This window comes from Molossus molossus, unplaced genomic scaffold (assembly GCF_014108415.1).
Source record: "Molossus molossus isolate mMolMol1 unplaced genomic scaffold, mMolMol1.p scaffold_m16_p_5, whole genome shotgun sequence".
Lineage (NCBI taxonomy): Eukaryota > Metazoa > Chordata > Mammalia > Chiroptera > Molossidae > Molossus > Molossus molossus.
This window is the reverse complement of record NW_023425388.1, coordinates 90,983,509-91,009,483: the sequence shown is the minus strand read 5'-3', so window position 1 is coordinate 91,009,483 and position 25,975 is coordinate 90,983,509. Positions and strand designations below refer to the sequence as shown.

The window sequence follows — 25,975 nt, the reverse complement described above, 5'->3', positions numbered from 1 at the left end:
CCTCTGAAACCTGAGGTCCTAAAAGGGGTCAAACCTCTCACTGAGAAATATTTCAAGCATGGGCTCCTCGGGCCCTGCCAGTGCCCTGCTATACCCCTATTCTCCCAGTGCAGAACCGGATGGAGGGTGCCAGTGTGTACAGACCTACGGGCAGTAAATGAGGCTGTAATTCCAGTACATACTGTAATTCCAAACCCCTACACTATCTTAACTCAGATCCAGGAGAAGCCAAATAATTTACTGTAGGAGATTCAAAGGATGCTTTTTCCTGCATCCCCCTGCATCAAAACTCCCAGTACCTGTTTGCATTCGACTGGACTAACCCCCAAATTAGGAAAAGTTGTCAATATACATGGACTGCTCCCTCGGGGCTTTAGGGACAGAACCCATTTGTTTGGAAATCTTTTAGCCAAGGAATTAAGAGAACTCCAATTGACCAAGAGGATCCTCCTACAATATGTTGATGACCTATTAATTTCCAGTAATAAGAAAGAGGACTCAGATAAAAATTCCATTCTGGTATTAAACTTCCTCGCACATAGAGGATATAAAGTCTCTCCCAAAAACGCCCAAATAACCTTTTAGCAGGTCCAATACCTAGGGTACTTACTAACCCCAGGAGCCCGGGCCCTGTTCCCCAAAGAAAACAGGTCATACTGGCTCTCGGAGTCCAACAAAGTGAACGACAGCTTCGAGGACTTCTGGAATAGCCCGCTTCTGCCACCTGTGGATACCAGGTTTGGGGCTAATTGATAAACCTCTATATGATGCTTTAAAGGGAGACAGGGCCTGTAGACTGGACACCTGAATGCCACCAGGCCTTTGAGAGGTTAAAAGTCAAACCAAGCTATGGCTAGGTGGCTAAGCTGGTTGGAGCGTCGTCGCATACACCAAAAGTTTGCAAGTTCGATTCCTGGTCATAGCACATACCTAGGTTGCAGGTTCAAAACTGGGAAGCAATTGATTGATGTTTCTCTCTCATTGCTCTCTCTCTCTCCCTTCCTCTACCTCTAAAATCAGTTTTTTTAAAAAAAAAGGCGCCCTGGCCGGTTTGGCTCAGCGGTTAGAGCGTCGGCCTGCGGTCCAGAGAGACCCAGGTTCAGTTCCCGCTAAGGGCACGTACGTCGGTTGCAGTTTGTCCCCGGCCCTGGTTGGTCGTGCGGGTGGCAGCCACTCGATGTGTCCCTTTCACATTGATGTTTCTCTCTCTCTCTCTGTTCCTCTCTCTCCCTCCCACTCTACCTGAACAAAAAAATGGAAAAATGTCCTCGGGTGAGGATAAAAAAAAAAGTCAAATTAAGCAGTGCACTCACCTTGGGGCTGCCAAATCTAGAAAAACCATTTACCCTATATATATAGCAGAAAAACAACAAATAGCACTTGGAGTCCTCACCCAGAAATTAGGCCTGGCTGCAAGGTCAGTAGCCTACTTTTCAAAACAATTAGATCCTATAGCAGCCAGCAGGCCACATTGTTTAAGAGCCCTAGCAGGTACTGACATACAGAACCCCATCAAGCACAAGGTGTGTTAGAAATAAAGGGACAAGGCCCAGCTGGTGTGACTCAGTGGTTGAGCATCAACCCATGCACCAAGAAGTCACCAGTTCGATTGCCGGTCAGGGCACATGCCCAGGTTGTGGGCCAGATCCTCATTGGCGGGCATGCAGGAGGCGGCCAATCGATATTTCTCTCTCATTGATGTTTCTCTCTCTCCCTCTCCCTCTTCCTTCCTCTCTCTCTAAAATCAATAAAGATATATATTTTTTTAAAAACAAAAACAAAGGGACATCAATGGCTCATAGGGGGGAGACTAAGTAAACAGCAGGCTCTCCTCCTAGACTCTCCTGGGTTAACCCTGAGGTTTGTCAGACTCTCACTCCTGTCACCCTCCTACCACCAAAGACAAACCTAGGTCACAGAGCAATGCATAGAAACTACTGAATAAGTATATTCAGGCAGGCCTGACTTAAAAGATGAACCTTTACCTAATTATGAAGCAGAATAGCTTACAAATTGAAGCAGTTTTATGCAAGATGGGGTTAGAAGGGCTGGGTACACCATTGTCAGTCTTCAGGAAACATCAGAGGCAAAACCCCTGCCCCCTACTACTTCAGCTCAAAAAGCTGAACTCATAGCACTCACCAAGGTCTTACAATTAGGAAAAACCTCTGTTCCCCAACCTCCCTCAGTCCCCAGAAGTCCCCTCCTACACCATGAAGAAGGTCTCCTGGGCCTTAGAAAATGGGTTACAGCTCTGACCGGTTTGGCTCAGGGGTTAGAGGATTGGCCCATGGATCAAAGGGTCATTAGTTTGATGCTCGGTCAAGGGCACATACTGGGTTGCAGATTCTATCTCCAGCTCTGGTTGGAGTCATGCAGGAGGCAACCAATCTGTCTCTCACATCAATGTTTCTCTCTCTGCCTCCCTACCTCCCTTCCACCTTATCTAAAACATTCAATGGGAAAATATCCTCAGGTGAGGATTAACAAGGGAGAGAGAGAGAGAGAGAGAGAGAGAGAGAGAGAGAGAGAGAGAGAGAGAGAGAGAGAGAGAGAGAGAAAATAGGTTATAATTGTTCTGAGTCCCAACTACAATCCAGATGGAAGAGTCTATATCAGATCCTACTAAGCACCCCAACTACAGTAAAGCTCTCAGGGATAGCCACTTGTGTTCACTGATCTCAAATTTAACCCGTTTCTCATGAGTCCCCACAGGAACCACAACCGAAGACCTATTCTTGTGAACCCATCAAGGACCTCAAACACCTCTTCAAGAAGTAAAAATTTGTTACAGGTAAGTAATATAATAACTGGACCTTAAAATAATTGTGCTTCTCATATTTCTGAGACTATTTCTACTAGTCTGTCAATATGATCAGCCTCCTCCCCCAGGTCCTCCACTCCACTAATCTTCTTGCCAAATTTGTCATTTGTAGGATAACAACACCCTGCAAGATTATGACACTTCAGGGATTCCAGCCCATCCTATTTCAGAAGAATCAGCCAATAGCCTCTCTGCTTTAGTCTCAGATTCTATTCCCTTGTCCCCCTTAGATCAGGCAGAGAGAGACTTCTATACCCTACATAGGCAGTGACCAGGACTCTTATGAGCAGAAAGTAGTTCCTGAAGACACACCATCCTCCCTCATCAACCCTAAAAGATTTTAGGGATGGAAGACTCTAAGGATGGAATGAGGTAGAATAGTAAGAAACTAGGGAAATTCCTTGACGAGTGGAATAAGGGAAACAGACAAAATAAATAAGGCCAAATGACTGAGCTGTTTATAGTCAGCTAATGAATCACAAGGTTCTATCTTCCCTAACCAAGGACACTTAGGAGCAAATGCTTTACACATTCCAGACCATCCCAGGATAGATCATCTTAGGTTGTGATCCCTCTTCAATGACATTCTTTGAAAATAAAACTAACCAAAACATAACCCCTGACCCCTCTATACCCACATTTTGATGAATCAACATATTGAAGGACACACCTGAAAAGCTAATGAACATTCTGTAAGACCCTCCCTGAGACCTCTCCTAGGATCCCCGCTGGCCCACAGTGCCGCTCTTGCTAGATAATGCCCACGCCTTGTATTTCTGCTCTCTTTCTCCTAAACTCTAAGGGACCCCACGAGACTTGCAACTGCTGAACATGTTGCTGAACTTACCCGCTGAACATGTCTCCAAGACCTGCTTTCTTCTCTGACTTCCCAGTGAGCTCACTTCTGTCACTGAGACTTTTATTTCTTAGAGAGCCAAGCCAGCCCTGCCTAGGCTCTCCTCTTGCTTCTGCTAGCAAACCTTCCTCCATTTCACTGTTCCCAGCTATAATAAATGTATCTCACAGTCACCTGGGCTCATCTTATGAAATCTTTCCTCCATGAAGTCAAGAACCACACACTACCGGCCAAGCTGAGGCAGACCCACCCGGCCTGGACCCCATCTGGTAACACTTTGACCTAAAGGATAATGAAGCTAACAATAAAAAACTAACTTTGTCTCAATAAATGTTGTCTAAATTTGAATGTTTATGTTTTATTTCATCCAGGTTCAACCCAATCATGCTTCAAATTGGCATGATACTTAATAATTTTCAAAGTTATTTATTTCATTTGAACCTCACATAAATAGTGAAATAAACTACTGGTTAGAATGATCCTTCCCACTTTCCTACTGAAGACATTGAAATGGAAAAAGGATACATGATCTGACCAAGGTCACGGAGCTACGAGGTGATGCCAATGGGACAGAAATTTAAATATTTCCCCATTGCCCGGCTGGTGTGGCTCAGTGGTTGAGTGTTGACCCAAGCACCAAGAGGTTGCTGCTTCAATTCCCAGTCAGGGCACATGCCCAGGTTGTGGGCCAGGTCCCCAGTGGGGGACATGCAGGAGGCGGCCAGTGGATTTTCTCTCTCATAGATGTTTCCATCTCTCTCTCTCCCTCTCCCTTCCTTTCTCTCTAAAATCAATAAGAAAAAAATAATTAGAAATAAAACAAAGTAAATAAATAAATCCCCATCCTCTCCGTCCAGTGTTCTTTCCTCTGTGTCACTCAAATGCCCACAATGTACTGAATTTAAAAAAGAAAAAGACCCCTGGCCGGTTTGGCTCAGCGGTTAGAGCATCAGCCTGTGGTCCAGAGAGACCCGGGTTCGGTTCCCGCTAAGGGCATATACCTCAGTTGCAGTTTGTCCCCGGCCCTGGTTGGGTCATGTAGGTAGCAGCCACTTGATGTGTCCCTTTCACGTCGATGTTTCTCTCTCTCTCTCTCTCTCTCCCTCTCTCTCTCCCTCCCACTCTATCTGAACAAAAAAAATGGGGAAAAAATGTCCTTGGGTGAGGATAAAAAAAAAAAAAAACTGAAAAAAAAAAAGAAAGAAAAAGAAATTATGTGGTTGTGGAATGGACAAGTTTGATAGCTTAAATAAGACATTTACTGTCCTTGATAAAATAAACCCATCCAACAGAGTGTGTTTTCAGAGTCTACTATTCCTTGTGAAAAGGTATAAACATGACATCACAGATCCAAACCAAGAACTACAGAACTGTAGGATGAGACAAATATATGGTCAGACATGCTTTTAGCTGCTGGCTCAGAGTCTATACGCCCCAAAATATCCAGCCTACTGGCCTGCAGCAATGTCTAAAAAGTTGTATTAATAATAACCATGGCACATAAACAGATAAATGCTGTTTTTTTTGCATTATCTTCTTTAATCCTAATCACAACTGGTCTAAGTGGATAATAATTTTCCCATTTTATCCACAAATTAAAACTCAGGGAAGTTGAGTCTAATTTTGCCGAGTTCACAGATCTGAGAACAAAGACAAGACTGCCTCTGACACCTGTTCTCTGTCTGCATCACCACCCCGTCTCTCTAATAGTTTGTTTCACTGGTTTAGATGAAGTTTTTCAAGAAATTCCTTGTTAAAACCCAACTACATTCCTTGAAAAATGTTACATTCAAATTTAAAATTTTAGGTTATAATGTTTAGTTATGAATCTTTCAAGATTAGAAGTACAACTGAATCAGCTTATTTTTTTAACTTATCTGAGTCATCCCTTCTCCAAAACGGGCCATATCCGGTTGAACAACTATGCCAATAACATAACCATTGTTCAAGAACTAACTGGAATTCTCTTTTGAAATTGTCCTCACAGCCTTCATATGTTCCCTTCGATGTTTTCTATGGGGGCAAATCTGTGTGTGTGTGTGTGTGTGTGTGTGTGTGTGGTTTTTTTGTTTGTTTTGTTTTTGTTTTCCAGCATATGTTGGATATTTTATCTCCAAAAAAAAGTAGTTTGTTATTATTGGTACTTCACTCAAGCATCTGTCATAAGGATAGTGGAGTCAGTATTGCCTCTGCTCACGGGAACATTCCTCCATGGTTCAATTTAGTTGGACCTTGGTCAAGGGGAGGTCCTTTCTTCGGGCCTCTTTCCCACCTGGTTGTCCGAGCTTGCTCCCCTTTGTACAGGCGGGTCGGGACCATAGATCTGCAGGTTGCGCAAAACTGATCAGTTAGATGAGGAGGAGGCAGCAGATGGAGGAGGCCCAAACTTTAGGACAGTTCATCCTCTGAATCTCTTCCATTCTGCTCTCTTGTCCTTGCGAAGATTGTCTGTATATTCCTCCTCCCAAAAGCTCATCTCTTTTATAGTTTTGCTTTCTGCCTCTCCTTTCCCCAGGTCCTTACCATTTGGCATCCCAAGAATGAAAAACTGCCCCTAAAAAATGTGTCTTGAGAAGAGAGTCTTTGCCTAGCATTTGGGTTGGCAGAGTCTTTGAATCTTTGTTTCTGCTTCAGTGTGGGACGGGGTCAGGGAAAATGGCTTTCAAAGTACAAACAGAACAACTAGATAATAATTTGAGATATAATTGTGTCTCTTATGTCTCAACTGTTAAAATGCATGTTTTCCTTAGCCAAAGCCTGGAAAAAATAGAATTGCACGTTAATATATGAAAACCTTTAGCCAATGATAGGAAAACATATGGCCACATATTATAATTTTTATTTTAAATGATTGCATATTAATAAACTACATAATATCTCATTTTTTTTAATGAAAAATTCTATTAAGAAGATTTTCAGTTGAGAAGGGATATTTAGAAATGTGAAGGTTGTAAAGATTGAGAAAAACCCAAAGACAGGTTTTTACTTAGGTATTCATCAGTCTATATAATTATTATGAACTTTCCAAAAAATTTCTGTTAGCCTTCAGAAAGAAATGCTGTCTGTATGTATGATATACTTCAATTTTAAAAAAGAAAAAGTTGTGTTTTTTTTAAAATAAAGTTATTACCCTTGCTTTTCTCTAAATTTCACGTTTTTCATATTGAGCACTGTGGTGCTAAACACTGATTCTTCTCATATTATTATGTTAAGGATTAGAAAAATGTAAGAAAAAGTCATCTCTAGCCCTGGCTGGTTTGGCTCAGCAGTTAGAGCGTTGGCCTATGGTCCAGAGAGATCCGGGTTCAGTTCCTGCTAAGGGCACGTACCTCAGTTGCAGTTTGTCCCCGGCCCTGGTTGGGTCGTGCAGGTAGCAACCACTCGTGTCCCTTTCGCGTCGATGTGTCTCTCTCTCTCTCTCTCTCTCTCTCTCTCTCTCCCTCTCCCACTCTATCTGAACAAAAAATGGAAAAATGTCCTCGGGTGAGGATAAAAAAAAAAGTCATCTCTAAAGGTGAACTATGTCTCTGTCCTTCAAGAGGAATGAACAATAAATAGGCTGACTTTAAGGGAGTCAAAGATCACAAGAGATAGGTCTGGATAAGGATATAAATCTGGAGAAGAAGATGAAATAATCTGCATTTAAATAAATAATTATAAGCTGTACACATAAAAGTGAGTTCTAAAACATATGGATTGGAAGTGTTGAGGGCTGTCATTTATTTAAAAATAGGGGCATAAAAAAACAAGCATCATCCCATGGACTGAGAGGTCCCTGTTCAATTCCTGGTCAGGTCACATGCCTGGGTTCTCTGCTTGATCCCCAGTAGGGGGCTTGCAGGAAGCAGCCAATAGATGTTTCGCTCTCACACCAAGATTTCTCTCTCTTCATCTCTTTCTAAAAAAATCAATAAAAACATATTTAAAACAAACAAAAAACTTTGGCCATTGACTCCTGTTCTGGGACAGATCAATGAATGAATAGGGAAACAATGCCTAAACTGTTTAGCCACAAGAGAAGTGAAATGGGCCTCTTCTTACTCTCAGATTTAATTTACTTTAATTTATAGCCTCAGTATAAGGGGGAAAAAAAGAATAAATCACTCTGCCATTGTTTCCTCAAGATTAAACCTTTGATTTAGCCACAGAGAGAGAGGAAGTAGCACATTTTAGATATTCGTTCCAAAACAAATACTTCTACCCAAAAGACAGAACAGGCAGCTTATTTATTACCCAGGAAGTCATTACATTGACCATCTCTTTTATTTGACTTGTTTGCTCTCAGTGAGTGATAACTTACGTCCTTCATCAGAGTTCAGATTTCCACTAGGTATGAAGAGGAATTTTCTATCTTTTCTCGACTGCTACATTGCCAACTGGTCCTACTTCCTCAGGCTATAGCAGAGGTCTCTTTTATGACACGCAGCAAGATATTCATGCAGTCAGCTTTCGTGGCTTTTCTGTTTCCTGCTCACTAGGACACCAAAATACCATCTGATTTTGACATCACGTACCAAGAGGTTACAGCACAGGAAATGTTTTGTTTTTTGTTCTGTTTGACCTATTTTATTTGGATGCCATCAATTATATTATTAGTTCACTGGCCTGTGTGTGTATTTATGTTTGGAAAAGCAACAGGCAAACTATTTCTGGACATTTTTAAAGGCAACAATGAAAGAGTTGGCCTAATTCTGTAATATCCCTCTTCCTGCAGTATCTCCCAGATCTCCCCAATAAGCCAGTCTGAAGTATACTTAGAGGCTTAGAAAACCTTTAGATCTCAATGGCTTCCCTTTTGACTCCTGGGATACTAATTAATTTTTTTAAAGCGCTGATGTGGATGTGAGATTATTTGTAATATTGATGTATCATTGAGTAGGTGTTTATAATTCAGTACAATTTCTGCTAGTTTCTCAGAATTCCCTGTTGACATTCCAAAAGGCTACGAGACACAGTCTAAATAACAATGGAATAAAATGAAAACTTATTAAGAAAAGGAGAAAAATGACTGGGATAAGGAGTCAGGGAAAAGAAAGATAATAAAACAAGTTATAAGGAAAGATAAATTTAACATATAGAAACTCAGGGACACACAAAAAACAACCACAAAGTATAAACCTACTTGTTTTCTTCCATAGTAACAAAACAATGAAATAAGCATTTGTATTCTACTTGACGGGTCATTATAGACTGAATGTTTGTGTCTCCCCTAAATTCATATGTGGAAGCCATAGTCTCTAGTGTGGCTGTATTTGGAAATGGGACTCTAAGGACGTGATTAAGGTTAAATGAGGTCATAAGGGTGGGACTCTGATCCTATTGGAACAGTGCTCTTATAAGAAGAGACACTAGAGAGTTCCCAAGTGAGATTATATTAAACAAGGATTATTGGAATAAAAAATTTTCAAAATAAACAATAATAATAAAGCCAACAGTCTTGCAAAAAATAAAAATTAAACTGCCCTAATAAACAAATAAATAAATAAATAATAAAAATGTTAGGGAACCAGTAGAATATAGCTAGTAGTTTAAGCTGCTGGCTTATGAGAACAGAACGTCAAAATAGAACCCCACGAAACTCTAACACTTAAGGGCAAGCAGAGATCATCAAAACAGCAGAAGCAGAATTAGTACCACATATGTAGAGAGAGAAAAAAATTGAAAAATAGAATGCTTGTAGACATAAAAGGAGGTTAATTTTTATTTATTTACTTTTCTTTATTGATTTTAGAGAGAGAGGAAGGGAGCGAGAGAGACAGAAACATCTACGAGAGAACATTGATTGGCCACCTCCTGCACGACTTCCACTGGGGATTTGGCCCACAAACTGGGCATGTACCCTGACCGGAAATCAAACTGGTGACCTCTTGGTGCATGGGTCCATGCTCAACTACTGAGCCACACAAGCCAGGCATTGTCCCTTTGTTCCTAACACACCTTGTGCTTGATGGGGTTCGGTATGTCTAGTGCCTGCTCTTAAACAATGTGGCCTGCTGGCTGCTATAGGATCTAATTGTTTTGAAAAGTAAGCTAATGACCTTGCAGTCAGACCTAATTTCTGGGTGAGGACTCCAAGTGTTATTTGTTGTTTCTCTGATATATATAGGGTAAGTGGTTTTTCTAGATTTGAGAAAAAGAGAAGGAAAGAGAGAGGTGACAGAGGAACATCAACCAATTGCTTCCTGCTACCCAGGATTGAACTTGCAACCTATATATGTACTGTGACCAGGAATCAAACCTGCAACCTCTTGGTGCATGGGTCGACGCTCAACTACTGAGCCACACCGGCCGGGCTGGAGGTTAATTTTTAAAATACAAATTTCAACAGCACTGAATGTGGCCAAAAATCATTCATAATTATTATTAATAATTACTATTACTTAGGATAAAAATTAAAATGTACGGTTTCTTTAACAATAGCATGACCATAAACACTCTCAGTCCCTAATACCAGTAGGGGTAAGAAGAGAGGAAATACAGACCCCCGGGAAGAGAAAGAGGAGGTAATAGCTTAGAGATGCAGTTATAGTAACATCTTCCTAAAGTTGTGAAGGTGAATCTCAATGAGAAAAGAGCTGTGAATAGCTGTGAAACTCCATTCAAAAATGCCAAATGTGCCATATTAAAAGATGGAAAATACCTATAAATGCAGGAAGTTACAATTTTACCATTTTAACAAAGCTCTAAGAGCCATTGTTCTTGAATGTGTCTTTTTAAAATCCATTCCAAACAAAAATGGAACAAGAGGACTAAGAAGATGTATACTGATGGCCTAGAACCAGTGAGAACCAGTTCCTATCACTTTACTCATCTGTAGTAATACTCAGAATCTATTTAGATAAATTGTACTTATTTCACTTCCCCATAAACCTGAAGGATTAAATTTCTATATTTAGAACAATGTAATATAAATAAACCTCTTAAATAAGGGGTTGTCCCCATACTAGAGTTAATGACAATTTATATATATATAAAATGACTATATATATATGTTTATATATAAATATTTATATATTTATATATATATATTTTTTTTTAAGTAAATAAGTTATAGCCTTGGCTGGTAATGCTCAGTTGTTTGGGCATCATCCTGAGCACTGAAAGGTTGCTGGTTCGATTCCTGATCAGGGCACCTGCCTAGGTTGTGGGCTCAATCCCCAGCAGGAGGCAGCTGATCAGTGTTTCCCTCTCACACTGGTGTTTCTTTCTTTCTCTTTCTCCCTTCCTCTCTCTGTAAAAATCAATGAAAAAAAATTTTATTTTTCATTATTATTATTATTATTATTTTGGTTAATCTTCACCCAAGGATATTTTCCCATTGATAGAGTGGAAGGGAGGGACAAAGAGAGAGAAACATTGATCTGAGAGAGACACATTGATTGGCTGCCTCCCACATGACCCTGACTGGGGCTGGGGATTGAACCTGCAACCCAGGTACTTGCCCTGGACCAGGAATCCAACCCAAGACCCTTCGGTGCAAGGGCTGACGCTCTAACTGCTGAGCCAAACTGGCCAGGGCAAAAAAAATCTTTAAAAAAAGTGAACAAGTAATTTAAAAAAGCTTTATAACTCTACCTTCCAAAGACATTCACTATTAAAAGGTTATACATTTCCTTTTAATCTTTTTTGTAATGCAGAAAATATTCCTTTTTTTTTTGCTGAGATATAATTGACATAAAACATTGTTAGCTTCAGACACACACACACACATATATATACACACATATATATATTTAATGATCACACAATAAGTCTAGTTACATTCTTCACCCATATAGTTACATTTTTTTGTGTATGATGGATGAAAACTTTTAAGTTCTACTCTGTTAACTTTCAAATATATAATACATTATTATTAACTATAGTCACCATGATGTTACTTTGTATCCCCAGGACTTATTTTATAACTGGAAGTTTGTAACTTCTATACAGAGTATATTTTTGCTTAAAATTTTTGAATTCTTAATGGCAATCGTATTACAATACATAAATGTATCAAAGTAACATGTTGTACACCTTAAATCGTTAGTTATATGACAAATATATTTCAATTTAAAATATTTAATAAAAAATTGAATTCTTGCCCTTCTTCCCAAGTAATTACATGTATTTTCCAGATAACTGTAAAATAAAATAGAAATATTTAGATGAAAAGAATTTGCATCACCCAATAAAGCAAGAGTCAGCACATACTATTTTTTCACAGCACCAAGGTGGTTTTTTTCTTTTAGCATAACAAAACATTACTCTCAATCAAAACTTAGCAATTTAAAGATAATTTAGCTTTGCTAATGTCAGATATTATCCTGCTTGTTTTCATTCCCTGAATGGTGACATGAAATCCCTCAGCTGTAATCTTTTGGAGCTGTGGTCTATGGCCACTGTTGGCTTTGTGTGTTAGCTTTCATTAAACTGTCTCACTGTTTCCTTCTCTTTATTCTTAATCCACCTTGATGTGGAAATCAACCTCTTCTGAAGATGCACTGGGGGCAGGTGGCAGTTGGGAAAGCCTCCGTTTACATTTAAAGCATTTTTGCAATTTAAAGTTGAGTCCTAGAAATGCCAGTTCCTAAAAATCCTTTGTCCACCTTACATCTAATAATCTCTCCCTGGAGACCTTCCACACAAGCTGCGTTCTCTGCCCGTGGCTCAGCTGCTTTTCTCCTTTCTGGGACATCGCTCTCCCTTCTCTCTCCCTGGCTGCCCCCTACTGCCACGCGTGCAATCTGTTCACTTGTTATGCAGAACCATATCTCCCCTGCTATCTCCTTGTAGACCACATCATTCAAACTTTAAGTGTGCATAGGAATTACCAGAGGGTCTTGTTAAACTGAATCAGCAAGTCTGGAGTGAGTGGGGACAGAGAGACTTCATTTCCAATAAACTCCTAGGTAATGCTGCTGCTGGTGGTCCATAGACTCCATCTGAGCAGCAAACTTATAGACCATGTTTTCAGAACTTCACTTTCTAAACATAAAGCTATTGTTGAAGGTGATTTCTAAAAGAACAGCAGTTCTCACCAGAGGAATAATTTCAATATCAGCTATTACCATGTTTTTTTCATCCTGGTACACTAACAACCAACTCAATGTCATTATACTAAGTCCCCAAGTGGTATGTTAGTAGGCATAATTAATTATGGCCTCTGTCTATCACAAATTTTATTCCATAGTTACAACAACCTCAAACTTTGTAATATATATTACCAAAGTTTAAATAAGCAGTATTTGCACTCCTCTTAGAGGAAGAAACCATAATCTTAACATCTTAACCTTAGAAGAAAAGTATTTGTAACAGAAACAATGCTGACCAAAACGTTCCACGTGCTGCTTTGGGATGTGAACTGTAAGCAGGAATGAGTCTTGGCACTTTCATGCTAAGACTGTGAAGAACAAGTACACCTCCTACATTGCTCTCTTTTCTTGCAGAGACATTTGAGGCCATGTGTACCAGATAGTATAACTAGAGATGGAAGAGATTAACACAAACTAAATTGGACTGTACATGATTAAGAAGTAAATTCTTGTTTTGCTAAGCTACTAAGATTTGGTGATTTGGAGATTAATTTGAAGATTTGGGGATTAAAGTGTTATTACTCCATAGCATATCTTATCCAAACTCATATAAGATTATGAAAAATTTAAACTAATGCCTGGAACAAAGGTTATTCAATAAGTGCTTATTTGCTCCATTCTAATAATCAGAGGACTATAATGAAACCAAAAATGTATAAATATATAAAGAGAGAGATATAGTGATAAAGAAAGATAGATAAAGATAGACTGTTAGATAGATAGATAGATAGATAGATAGATAGATAAGACAGGGTAGTTCAGTTTATTCTGTGAATAAAATTACCAATAAAGCAAAAGAGTAAAAAATAGCCCCAAATATATTTTAAATATTAGAAAATAGCAATCAAGAAAAATGACAATATTCTAAATCATCCTGTAATATAAATGGGGAAATAATTATCGCAGAAAGCTTGGTCACATGCCAGTCCATGATTCTTAAAAAAAAGAACAAAAGAATCCTAAAGTTTGAGAAGCCTTTAGACAGATCACCTGAGATGGTTGGGAGAGGACTCGAATATGAAAGTCTTCCAAACAGGAAGCCTTTCATGGGAAAAGACCACAGGGAAGAGAGGATAGAGAACGACCTTCTTGCCCTGGCCGGTTTGGCTCAGCGCGGTTGGAGCATTGGCCTACAGTCCAGAGAGACCCGGGTTCAGTTCCCGCTGAGGGCACGTACCTCGGTTGCAGTTTGTCCCCGGCCCTGGTTGGTTGTGCGGGGTGGCAGCCACTCGATGTGTCCCTTTCACATCGATGTTTCTCTCTCTCTCTCTCTCTCTCTCTGTTCCTCTCTCTCTTTCCCACTCTACCTGAACAAAGGATGGAAGAATGTCCTCGGGTGAAGATGATAAAAAAGAGAGAGAGAGAATGACCTTCTTTGAGAAGAGAGACAGGGAAAGTCTAGTTGGAGGAAAAGATCTGGAAGGATCCAGATGACGAGCCTCGTATGCCAGGTTGAGACATGAGAAACAGAAGGGAGATAAGCAGCAGCAGATGCCTCCTGTTCACCTGTCAGAAGCAAACTGCCTTGTGGAGACAGGCACCTGGTAGGAGGCCTCAGGATCTGGGGGCCTCTGTCCTACAGCTGCCTAAACTGAGTTCTGCCAACAGTCAATGAGCTTGGAAGAGCTTCGGATGGGACCTCAGCCCTGGTAGACCCCTTGATTTTAGCCTTGCGAGACCGTGAGCAGCTCCTTGGACTTGTACCTGGATTTCTGACATATGAAACTATGAGATAATAAACTGTTTTTCTTTAAGATGCTAAGTTTGTGGTAACTGTTACATTGCAATAGAAAACGAATACGAAGAGGCATATGTAATTTTGAATGAAGCCAAATGTGTTCAATATTGCTGATTTCATTTCATCGGCTAGCTAGGGCCACCAGCTTCAGTTTTAACAGTTAGTTCTCTTGGTTGGCTAATGCTATCCTATATGAAACCTCAGCGTATATTAAAATAATACTGAAAAGCCAACATTCCTTGGCATAATACAAAAGAAAGAATTCACAAAGACTAGGAGATAGACATTCTGGCATTCATACAGTTCCTACCTATTCACTTCCTCATTCATTCATCGTACTCCCCCCATTCCAATATGGGGGGGTATATTTCCATAATTATCACAGAAATAGATTATTGAGAAAATCATTGAAGGTTGTTTTTTTTTTGTGGGGGCATGTGCCCCTAGCGGGAACCGAAGCCAGGACTCTCTAGTCCACAGGCCGACGCTCCAACTGCTGAGCCAAACCAGCCAGGGCTCATTGGAGTTTTTAAAAAGCAAGTTACTGATTATCCTCCCTCAATGGAAATACTGGAGGGAGGGGCTGCTGTTGAAATGAGCTACCAGATCTCAGGTGAAATGGGAAGAACCTGGGGTGGCTGAGCTCAGGGAGCAGCCTAGACTCACCTGAATCAAAGTCAGGGTGAGTGTATTGATCAAATCTTGGAGAAAATCTCCCTAGAATGAGATAGAAAAACAACTCACAAAATTTGTCATTGAGTTTTTCACCCCCAATGTCCCTGTATTCAGTCACAATGCAAAGAAATCACCCTCTCTCCTTAGTTACCAATCTCGGATCAGTTGATGAACCCAGAACATCTTGAAGGAAGGAGAGGAGAGATGCCCATAAAAAACCATCTGTATTCAGCGCAGTGAACTTTTCTCCAAAACTGCACTGGGTAACTGCACTGCACTAAGGAGAGAGATTGCAAAACCCTTCAGTGACTATTAGATATTGTGATACACAATGAGCCAGAGGTCCACCTGTGAAAGCCAGAAACAAACATACACAAACTGCAGCCTCTCTCAAGGGTGGTCCTGAGGAAAACCGGAGACACAAAACCCTCATATGGGCAGACACAGGCAGTATTTCTCACTGTCCACTTTTCCTGGAAGGATAATTTATCTGAAATGAGACCCTATTCTACTTTCTGAATGGTTGCCAATGATCTGACCATTTGTTTAGGGACTTGTGAAGAGCTGGACCTAGGTGTAGGGACGAGAAAGCTTGGGCAAGAACTGGCCCAGGGCAGAGACCACCTGTGATGTTCTAGATGACTGCTCACAGCACAGCCCCTCACCAGGGCAGTGCTTAACAAGAGGGGACAGATGACCCACTTAATGATTGTCAGTTGTGTTTCTTCTCAAGGCTATCTAGTACAAGGGTCACAAACACATAAATCTACAGGAGTCAGACAAGTATCATAAATGAGAGAAGAGAATTTGGTGGAACACAGTGGCAGATGCCTGGATGGTGTTAACTGAGAGGGCATTTCCATCTGAAGACGGCAGCTGTGAACCGGCGCTCGTGAGTCTTACCATGAACTGGGGTCCAGTGTGGCCAGCCCTTTACTTGTGTTTCATGAGAAGTCATAAAACCAAATTTTTAAATTAAATTTTTTAATTTTTAACATGCGACGAGGGCCAAACACACAATTCTGTGGCTATGCACGGCCCCTCAGGCGGCCACTTTGTGTAACTCTAATGTTTAATCAGTACACATAAAAAAAAGCAGCCGGGCTGGCAAGGATGGAGACTAAAGGTAAACTCAACTACACAGACTTTCCCCTCACTTAGGTCCACTAGACTCTCACTACTTAAAAAAACAACAACACCGAATTTGTCAGTAGAATTGTTATTCCTTGAGCCATTGGAAATTGGACATATTACAAAATCCAATCAGATACCTAGTGGATGGTTGATTAGTAGGCTTTTTTATCAAGGAGGAACAGCAATTTGTACTCAGAGATAGAGACATTTATTCTGTATTTTGGTTTAATTTTTCTGTCAGCACCACTATTGGTAGACTAACTCAATGCTTTGCCAAGCCACACATTACCTTTAACTAAGGAATTAACTCAATTAAGGAAATAAGTGATAGGATGATTATTACGGTTTTCATTGGTCTTATTGTGTACTCTAATATCTTAAAGGAGCTAGCCTCAACCTACCGGTGTGGCTCATTGAGTGAGTGTTGACCCATGCACCAAGAGGTCGCCAGTTTAATTCCCAGTCAGGGCACATGCCCAGGTTGTAGGCCCAATCCCCAGTGGGGGACATGCAAGAGGTGGCCAATCGATGTTCTCGCTCATCAATGTTTCTCTCGTTCTCTTCCTCTCACTTCCTCTCTCTCTCTCTAAAAAAAAAAGGAGCTAACCTCAGGGAATAATAGACTGACCAATTATTGAGGGCTTAATCACTGCCCTTTGGGATACACTATCTTCCAATGCAGTTTTAAAAAAAGTAGTACCTTTTCAGTACCAGCAATCATTCATATACAGTGCTCTTTTTCCTAAAGCCAAATATATAGGTCAGGAACGAAGGTTGAAAGAAAGCAGTACTTGTCATGATTTGAGGCTTAGTGACTGTTATGGGTTGAACTGTGTCCCCTATAAAGATGGTGAAGTCCTAATTCCCCCCAGTACTCATGAACATGACCTTACCTGGAAGTAGAACCTTTGCAGATGATGAAAAAAAGACAAGATCATAAGGGTGGTTTCTAATCCACTATGACTGATGTTCTTGTCCATACGAACAGAGACAGACATGACAGAGCAGAGATGATGTGAAGACATAGGGAGAATGTCTTTGGAAACCAGAAGATAGGAGAGAAGCATGGAATAGATTCTCCCTCAAGGCCCTCAGAAGGAACCAACCCTGCCTACACCTTTGAGAAAGGCTAGTAAACCAGGACAAGTAGAATAGGAAACTGAGACAGATAGTTAAATGGCCAAACAATTTACACCCATCTAGTAAATCGCAAAATCCAAGGACGCTTAAGAGTAAATGGTTTACACCTCTCCCCAACCAGAGAGTAAATTGCTTAAATCACCTACTCAGGGAGACAGCAGAAATCCAATTAGTGCATTTGCCAACCACATCCAAGGACAGATGAAGTGAAGGGAATAAATCTCATTTTGGTACATCAGCATAAAACTGATGAATATTCTGATGAAAAAACTAATGAATATTGAAATCCTCCTCTAAGATCTCCCCTAAACTCTCAGCCTTCAAAAACCCTCAAAACAAAAGTCCCAGCGTGCCCTCTCCCTCCCAGGGGTACACCCATGCCTTTCCCTTCCCCTCTTCTTCCTCCACAGGCATGCATCTCCTAAATTCTAAGGGACCCAATGAAAGCCCTGGCTGATGTGGCTCAGTTGGTTGAGCACTGTCCCATACATGGAGAGGTTGCTGATTCTATTCCTAGTTAGGACACATGCCCGGGTCGCGGGCTCAATCCCTACTAGGGGGAGTGCAGGAGGCAGCCAATCGATGATTCACTCTTATTCTTTAAAATTCAATTTTAAAATCTAATAAAAAAGGTAGGGAGGAACCCCATGAGACCATGAGACTTACAATCAGGGAACATTGGGCAGTGGCAGTTCACCCCAGGCTAACCCCCTGAGCCTTTCCCCAAGACTTCCTTCTGACTTCTTAGTGAGCCCAAGCAGCCCAGCCTGGGCTCTCCTGTTGTTTCTATCCTAGGCCCTTCCTTGCTTCACTGTCCTCAGCTTTAACACATGTCCTCTAAAAATCACCAGAACTAGTTGTGTAATCTTTCCTGCACAGAGTCAAAGCCCACACACGATCACCTAACCCTAGGCAAACTTTCTCAGAGCCAGGTCCTCTTTCTGGTAACAACTTGATCACAGATTTCTAGCCTCCAAAACTGTGAAAATAAATTCTGTTGTTTAAGCCACCCAGTTGTTTGTTCCAACAGACCTAAGAAACTAACCCACAGGCCTATTCTCGAATTGTTTGCTTTCTTCCCTCGCAACTGGCTTCTGCTCATCTAGAAATTGGGGAACCAGGGAGGAATACATCCACCAGGGGACCTAATGTATTCTCTGCTGAATTAGAAGCTGAACCTGCTTTATGGCCATTTAAAGCTCTTTACCGTCATTTAGGAAAAAAAAGAGGATTATTCTAGAGTGACAATAGTGCTGTTGCCACATACAAATCAGGGTCAGAAGGAGGGCTACTCATCCAGCATAACTACTGTACACAGTAGAAATTAGTATAAAAGAATACAACCATCCGCAGGTAGGAACAACAGGGCTCAGATTCTTCCTGAAGGATGTGGTTCATTCAGCTCACAGAGCAGACAAAAGCTCAAACATGAGGAACTCCCTGAGAGTGAGAGAGATATGAATTTATGAATTGATGAATTGAGTAGTGAGGAATGAAGTCCTTCATAAATACCAGCTCAAGCTTATAACCAAGAGAGACAGGCAAGCTCTAACGAGAGTACCTTTATTCCCCTCTTCATTATTATTACTATTGGCATATATGATATGTTGGTACACTACAATGTATCATTTTGTCCATAAAGCATAGCAGATTGACATGGGATTGTGACAGAACTAGAGGACACATGGACATCATCCAAGGATATTAAACTAGGAAATGGTAACCTTGGGCCTTCTTCTTCAGTTATGGTTACTAACCAACGAGGAGGGGGTACTTTTTGTTGTACATTACTTATTTACGCTATATTAGAAATATGTGTGTATGCTTGAAATACTTTCAGTTGGTGTTTATAAAAAGAAGGCCATGTGTGTATATAATTAGAATGTGTAGACTTATCTGTTTCTGCTTCTTTCCCAGCACTGTGGGGGCTGTCCAGGCCCTCTACATGATTCTACTGAGTTAGGAACCACAGGACTCCAGAAATAAGCTGAGCCAAAATGACAAGGCTCTCTTTTCTAGGAATTTCAATAATGAGTAGAGACACATACGGCTAGAAGAACGCAGTTAGAAATGAGTCTTATGGTGGCAACTCCTAACATAGTAAGCACATGAGTTCCCACTATATAGATCACCTAAATGCCAAGTCCCTGATTCCCTAGGCCTGCTTATTCAGCATGCCATTCAGTAGTCTCCCAATAAATCCATTCAGCTTTTTTTCTTTCTTCCTTTTTCCTTCTTCTCTTTCTTCTCCTTTCTTTCCTTTTCCCCTCGCCTTCTCTTCCCTTCTCTCCCCTCCACTCCTCTCCCTTCCCCTTCCCTTTCGTTCCTTCTTTAGTTATCATTACTGTTACTTGTAGCTAGAGAATACTGATATATATGTATTATCAGTCTTCTTTTTTTTTCTCATAATATTTTGAAAGTTTACAGATGTATATAGAACACTTATCTATAAAGAGGCTATTAAACTTGGTGGACAAAAAATGTCTATTATGAAAAGCATTACTGTGTTTCCGAGCACAGAGTTAATGGTAAGAGAATATGGCAAAGGGTGGTGTCGTTGCATACCAGAAATTGTTTCTAACTCTTCTAGCACAACCCCAACTCTAACCTAACCTTGATAACATGTCTCCAACAGCCCAGCCGGTGTGGCTCAGTGAACTAGGCATTGTCCCACGGACTGAGAGATCCCGGTTGGATTCCTGGTCATGGCACATGCCCAGGGTTTGGGGCTCAATCCCCAGTAGGGGGCGGGCAGGAGGCAGCCAACTGATGTTTCTCATATCAGTATTTCTCTTTCTCTCTCTCTCTAAAAAAATCAATAGAAACAAATTTCTTTAAAAAAAATCTATCATTGCAAAGCCCTGGCAAGTTTGGCTCAACGGTTAGAGCATTGGCCTGCAGTCCAGAGAGACCCGGGTTCGGTTCCCGCTAAGGGCATGTACCTCAGTTGCAGTTTGTCCCTGGGCCTGGTTGGGTCGTGCGGGTGGCAACCACTCGATGTGTCCCTTTCATATTGATGTTTCTCTCTCTCTCTCTCCCCCTCCCACTCTATCTGAACTAAAAATGGAAAAAAAATGTCCTCCAGTGAGGATAAAAGAAAAAATTAAAAAATCTATCAGTGCAACATTTTGGACTCTGAATAAAGGGGATTTAAGTCAAGACAAAGATAGATAAATAGTGAAAGGAACAGTTAGAAAAGAGAAGAGTGAAAAAGAGAAGGAAGATATAAGTCAGTGATGTCTAGGATAGACTGCATCTATCCAGAAGTGGAAGTCATGATAGGCCAAATTAACACAGTCAAAAGGGGACATGTCCTCTCTTCACTACAGCACACGGTGGGAAATGACAAAATATGTAGACAGTATATTTTTTAAATATCTCTCTCTCTCTGCATTCTGGAAATGTCTGGAAAGTCAGTTAACATCTCTGAAAAATTTCTTTATTGTTAAAACAAAGCAGTTGAACTAGATTTCTCACTCTCTCAAAACTAAACCTGTGATTTGATTTTTTTTAAATAGCAACTATATTTCTATGGACCAAACATGAATTATAAATCAAATATTTAGAGTTTTAATTCTATCTCAAATTTAAAATCTTAAGGAGCAAAATAAAACCATCTGTATCAGTTTCCTCATCAGTAAACCAAGATGATTTTCAAACTAATTAAACTATCATACTTTTTTTTAAAAAAATATTTTTTCTTTATTGATTTTAGAGAGAGAGGAAGGGAAAGATAGAGAGAGGTAGAAACATCGATGAGAAAGAACATCGATTGGCTGCCTTCTGCATGCCCCACACTGGGGATCAGTCCCCAAACCTGGGCATGTGCCCTGACTGGGAATCGAACCAGTGACCTCTTGGTGCATAGGTCGATGCTCAACCAGTGAGCCATACCAGCTGGGCTATCATATAAGTTTTTTTTTCAATTTTTTATTTATTGAGTTTTAAAGAGAGAGAGAACTGGAGGGAGGGAGAGAGGGAGAGAGAGAAACATCAATGTGTTGATCTAATTATAAATGCATTCTTTGGTTGATTTTTGTATGTGCCCTGACCAGGGATTGAACCCAAAACCTTGGCGAATCAGGATGATGCTCTAACAAACTGAACCACTTGGCCAGGGCAAATTATCATATTTTTTTAAATGGAGAGATTATAGGGCCTTTATATTGTTATACTGGTAGAATGAATGTATCCACTCTAACAGTATCTGTACATAACAAGTGTATTTCTCCATATATATGGTTTGAATACCTGCATATGACAGACATACAAACACACTTTTAACTGTCAGATTCAATGAAAATATAACAAATCTCTATAAAAAGAAAGAGCCTAACAAATTCCTGTGATGACAAGCAGTAAGTGTGGCAAGTCACTTTTGCCTCTTTCTCTTCTCCAAAGCACTGGTTAACAGAAAAATATTTGGTTGTCCTAATAAACTACATAGATAACAAGGTAGTGCCTATGGTCCACGTGCAGGCTTAATAAGAGGGGTCTGAGCACTGAAGTTCTGCTATTGTAGCTCTTTAATACAAAATCAACAAATTATGTTCTAGCCTCTAAATTAGAATTTTAAAATACCTCATTCATCCTAAGCAGTAACAAAAACTAGTGTAATGTTAGTAAATTCCTATTTAATTCTCCTGAAATTGCTTCTTTGAAAAATTTATATTAGTGCTTTGTGGAACCTAAAAGTTATTTTTAATTCAGAGTGTATCTCTCCCATGTCATTTCTGAGAACAAAACAGCACAAGTAAGCATTTTTAATCAATGAACATGCTTAAACTTTAGAAAACAAACGAGTTAACTGACAACGAAAATGTTCTAAATACCCTAAACACTGCTCGTATATTTTTCAGAGAAAACTCAGTATCCTGCCCTGAATCCAGGCATGGGAACCTAAAGAACTGGAAATACAAAGATAAAGACCAAAAATTCACGCCACTACTTCATATCAGTGGCACTCTGTCAAATATCCTCAGTACAAAATGATCTGAGAAATTCGATATTTAATAGTTTGTTTGTTTTTTTTATTTCAAGGTCTGAAAATGACATCTGCCAACTGCTATGCAAAACTGCACTCATCCTAAAACAATTCGTTGGTCAATGTTGAAATAAGCAAACCAAGCTCAAAGTTCAGAAATAGCAAAAGGGGGTAGGCTGCAGCAGGGGTGCTAGTTGGGGACAGGGGCGGGTACAAAGGGAAGACAGTAGGTTGCCTTTTCTCCTACTTTTATGCTGGAATGTGCTCATTCCCGTCCTCCGGGAACTTTAGCTGTTGGGGCAAATGGGTGGGTGTCCTTTATATACTTAGTGCTTATTACTCCGGTCCTTGGGTCTGACCTATAGGCAACAATGATTCCCAGAGCGGGGCAAATAGTGACCCTGCCCCACCATTACACTGCCCGCTAGATCCACGCTTCCATCAGCCGGTGGCTGTCCAGACTTCCCAGGAACTTTCCAGGAGGCTGCAGCCCTTGAAAAGAAAATCCAACTAGGCTGGCTGGCAGTTCAGTTGGCATCGCTGGGGAAAGAAGACAAGACGCTATTGATTACTCACAGTTTGCCTCTGAGACGGAAAACACTAAGGCGAGGCATGGCAGCAGAGCGCCGCAGCTCCCACCGAGGACCCTCATGGCCAGGCCGGCCCTGCGCGGGCGGGACAGGGGCGCGTCGCGGCGGGACCTGAGCGCCGGGCGCGCGACGGAGCTGCGAGCTGGGGCGCGGCGGTTCGAGCACTGGGGTGGCGGCGCGGGCGAGCCAGCGCATCCGCGCAACAGCGGGAGCCGGGGGCGGAGAGGACCGCCCGCTCCCAGCCCCCTGCCGGAGAGGGGGAAGTGATAACGAGGACATTTCCAGGAAGCTTTTCGGAGCTGGGGGCAGGGCCCAGGGAATGCTCCGGAGGCCTAGTAAACACTGTGCAGACCGCCTTCCTTGCCGGATCCGAGCTCCAGCGTTTCGTTCCAGGTCTCCCGAATGGGAGGTTTACCAAGGGGAAGGCAAGCGAAAGCAGTGCAAAGCTCCAGCAAGCTAGGGTGGGAGGCTGCATGGCCAGGAGAACTTTGAGGACTCAAAGGGCTGGGTATCCCTGCGTAGAAGGCAAAACAGTCAGAGGGACAGTGAGGATGAGGACATTAACTGAAACCTAGAAGTGAATGAAGCAACTGCGAAAAGACTGCAGAGAACAAAGATAATGGAAGCAAATAGAATAGTTTTTATTTTGTACCTGCATGTATGGTGTATTAAAAAATATATATAAAAAATGTTTTGAGGAAAAAAAAAAAGAATGTATCAAATTTCATCACCTTCGAGTAGCTCAAAGTTTTGTTTTTTATGTGTTACCTCTGCTTTTTGTGCTAAGACATACACATTTCAATGTCATTTAATGTTTAAGGCTGCCTGTGGAGCTTAACTGCCAGGATTTAAATTGCAGTACTGTGTCACTTACTAGTTTTGTAACTTTAAGCAAATCGATTAACCTCTAAGCCTCAGTTGTATCATCTGTAAAATGGCCATAATAGTGTTAATGTGTTAATGTAAGGGTTTAAAGAGATAACACATATAAAGCAATTAGTGTGTGTTAGTGGTATTTAAGGCATATTTACTATTATCATTTTTAGTATTTCTGACCAAATGAACATATCAATTGATTTCCTATGTGTGTGAGCAAAATTTGATAGGCTGATCCTTTTTTCAGGAGTCTCTTCCTGCTCTAGCTTTCTATGGTTCTGTGATCCAGCTGGATGGAAGTCAGTTTTTGATAAGAACAATTGCAAAGGAATTATTGAATTTTTTTTTACCCTTCCCTCTTTTAAATTCTCTTCTGTTTTTACTGTCTGACAACCATGTCAGTCTATTCACCACTTTATTCCCGGCCCCAAGTGATTTAATTTTAAATAATTCTAATCTCTGTGGATTTGTTAGGTGTGTTAGCAATCATAACATTAAACAAAATAAACTTTAATTACTATATTTATTTATTAATTGCATTTAGGAATCTCCTCATCTTGTGAGGAAGAATTAAGAGTATAATATCAGTTTTGAGATCTCAAAATTTCATGAGGGAAAACCTCCAAAATTGTGAATCAACAACATTCATAACAAATCACCTCCAATACAGACATTAAAAAAAAACTATAACGAACATGAAGAAGGGAATGTTAGAGAAACAGAGGAGTGAATTACCAAAAGAAAAATCTTACTCTTTCAAAGACTTCAGCTGAAAGTGAATGGACTCTCCACCGCGGATTAACCAGAATTCAGGGATGCTGCAAAGGAAGGTAGAAGTAGCATAGGTTTTTGAGGATCCTCTTCACAAGCAACAGGAATACAATATCAGGATTGCTTTTGATTGAATGACTCTATCTTCAGCAAGTTGTTTTTGGGTTATATACTACCTACAATTTTTGATGACTTTAAATGGAGTAATATTTACAATCGTTATTTAATCTTTGGTTGCAATAAAGTGTGCATGTGTTTCAGTTGTTTTTGTGTTATTCCATTTAAATATTGTGCTGCTGAGAATTATACTGTAGTTTGGCTTTTAGTATTAGCAAAATAAAACTATATTAGCCCTTTTGTCTAGGCAGCAGTCTATTAGATACTGACTGTGTTTTTTAATTTGTGTTTTACTCTCCTAGATTCCATATCCTACCACCAGCATACATCATCCTTCTCATTCCAACTGGTTCATAGAGAAATGCTTGCAAAAAATAAATGCTGACTAGGCTTTGATGGGTTCCTGCTACATAGTAGTGGTAGATACTGTAAAGTCTCCTCAAAGGAATTTACTGTCTAGTTTGAGATATAATTAATGTCTATCTGTATAAAAACAATATAGACAATACAATGAGTGTGTTATGAATTACAGAAAGTGTTCTATAGAAATTCAGAGATGGGAGGAAAAGTTAAGATGGGTTTGGGACTTGAATTAGCTTATTTTTGAAAAGACAAGTTTCAGGCAATTTGTTTATTTTTTATGTACAGTTATTATGGTGTTTTACTTTATTTTAGCATATAATTTATAGTTATTGTTTTTGTGCATTTGTTAATTAGCTGGAGAACAATCTAATCTCTTGTGTTTCACATTTCACCTAAGTCATAAATAAAGGTGATATTCTAAAAAATAAAAGTATAACACCAAAATTTTAAAAAATGGAATTTTTTTAATACCACAAATGTGTATCACTGTGCCAGCACCTGTAGCCAATGCTGAAAATTTATGTATCCTACCTATATTGTAATGTCAAACTTGAAAAAATTATATACAGAACATTTTAATACCAAAATTTAATAATACATCTTTGGATACAATTTTTGGATGTTTAATTTATCTCAGAACTTCATTCTGTGATGGTGATATCTAGCTTTAGCTCAATATCAATTAATACTTGGTCAATTTTATTTGGTCAAAATTTGTTTTTGGCACAGTTCTAAATATGCAACTAAATCCTATCTAAAATTTAACTCCTAATCCACTCCTATTCCCAGTCCTAATCCTAGCCCCATTCCCTTACCCAGTTTTATATTTCTTC

At 40.2% G+C, this 25,975-nt stretch overlaps 1 protein-coding gene across 1 annotated transcript in view; it reads right to left on the bottom strand.

Moving 5' to 3' along the window:
* The window catches only part of PROS1 (protein S), an 89,238-nt gene extending 66,025 nt beyond the window's left edge, over positions 1-23,213 (bottom strand). The window contains exon 1 of the mRNA XM_036243411.1: positions 23,002-23,213. Coding sequence (XP_036099304.1) covers positions 23,002-23,077 — 76 coding nt within the window. The 5' untranslated portion in view covers positions 23,078-23,213. The remainder of the gene's footprint in view (positions 1-23,001) is intronic.
* Positions 23,214-25,975: the final 2,762 nt, after the last annotated feature.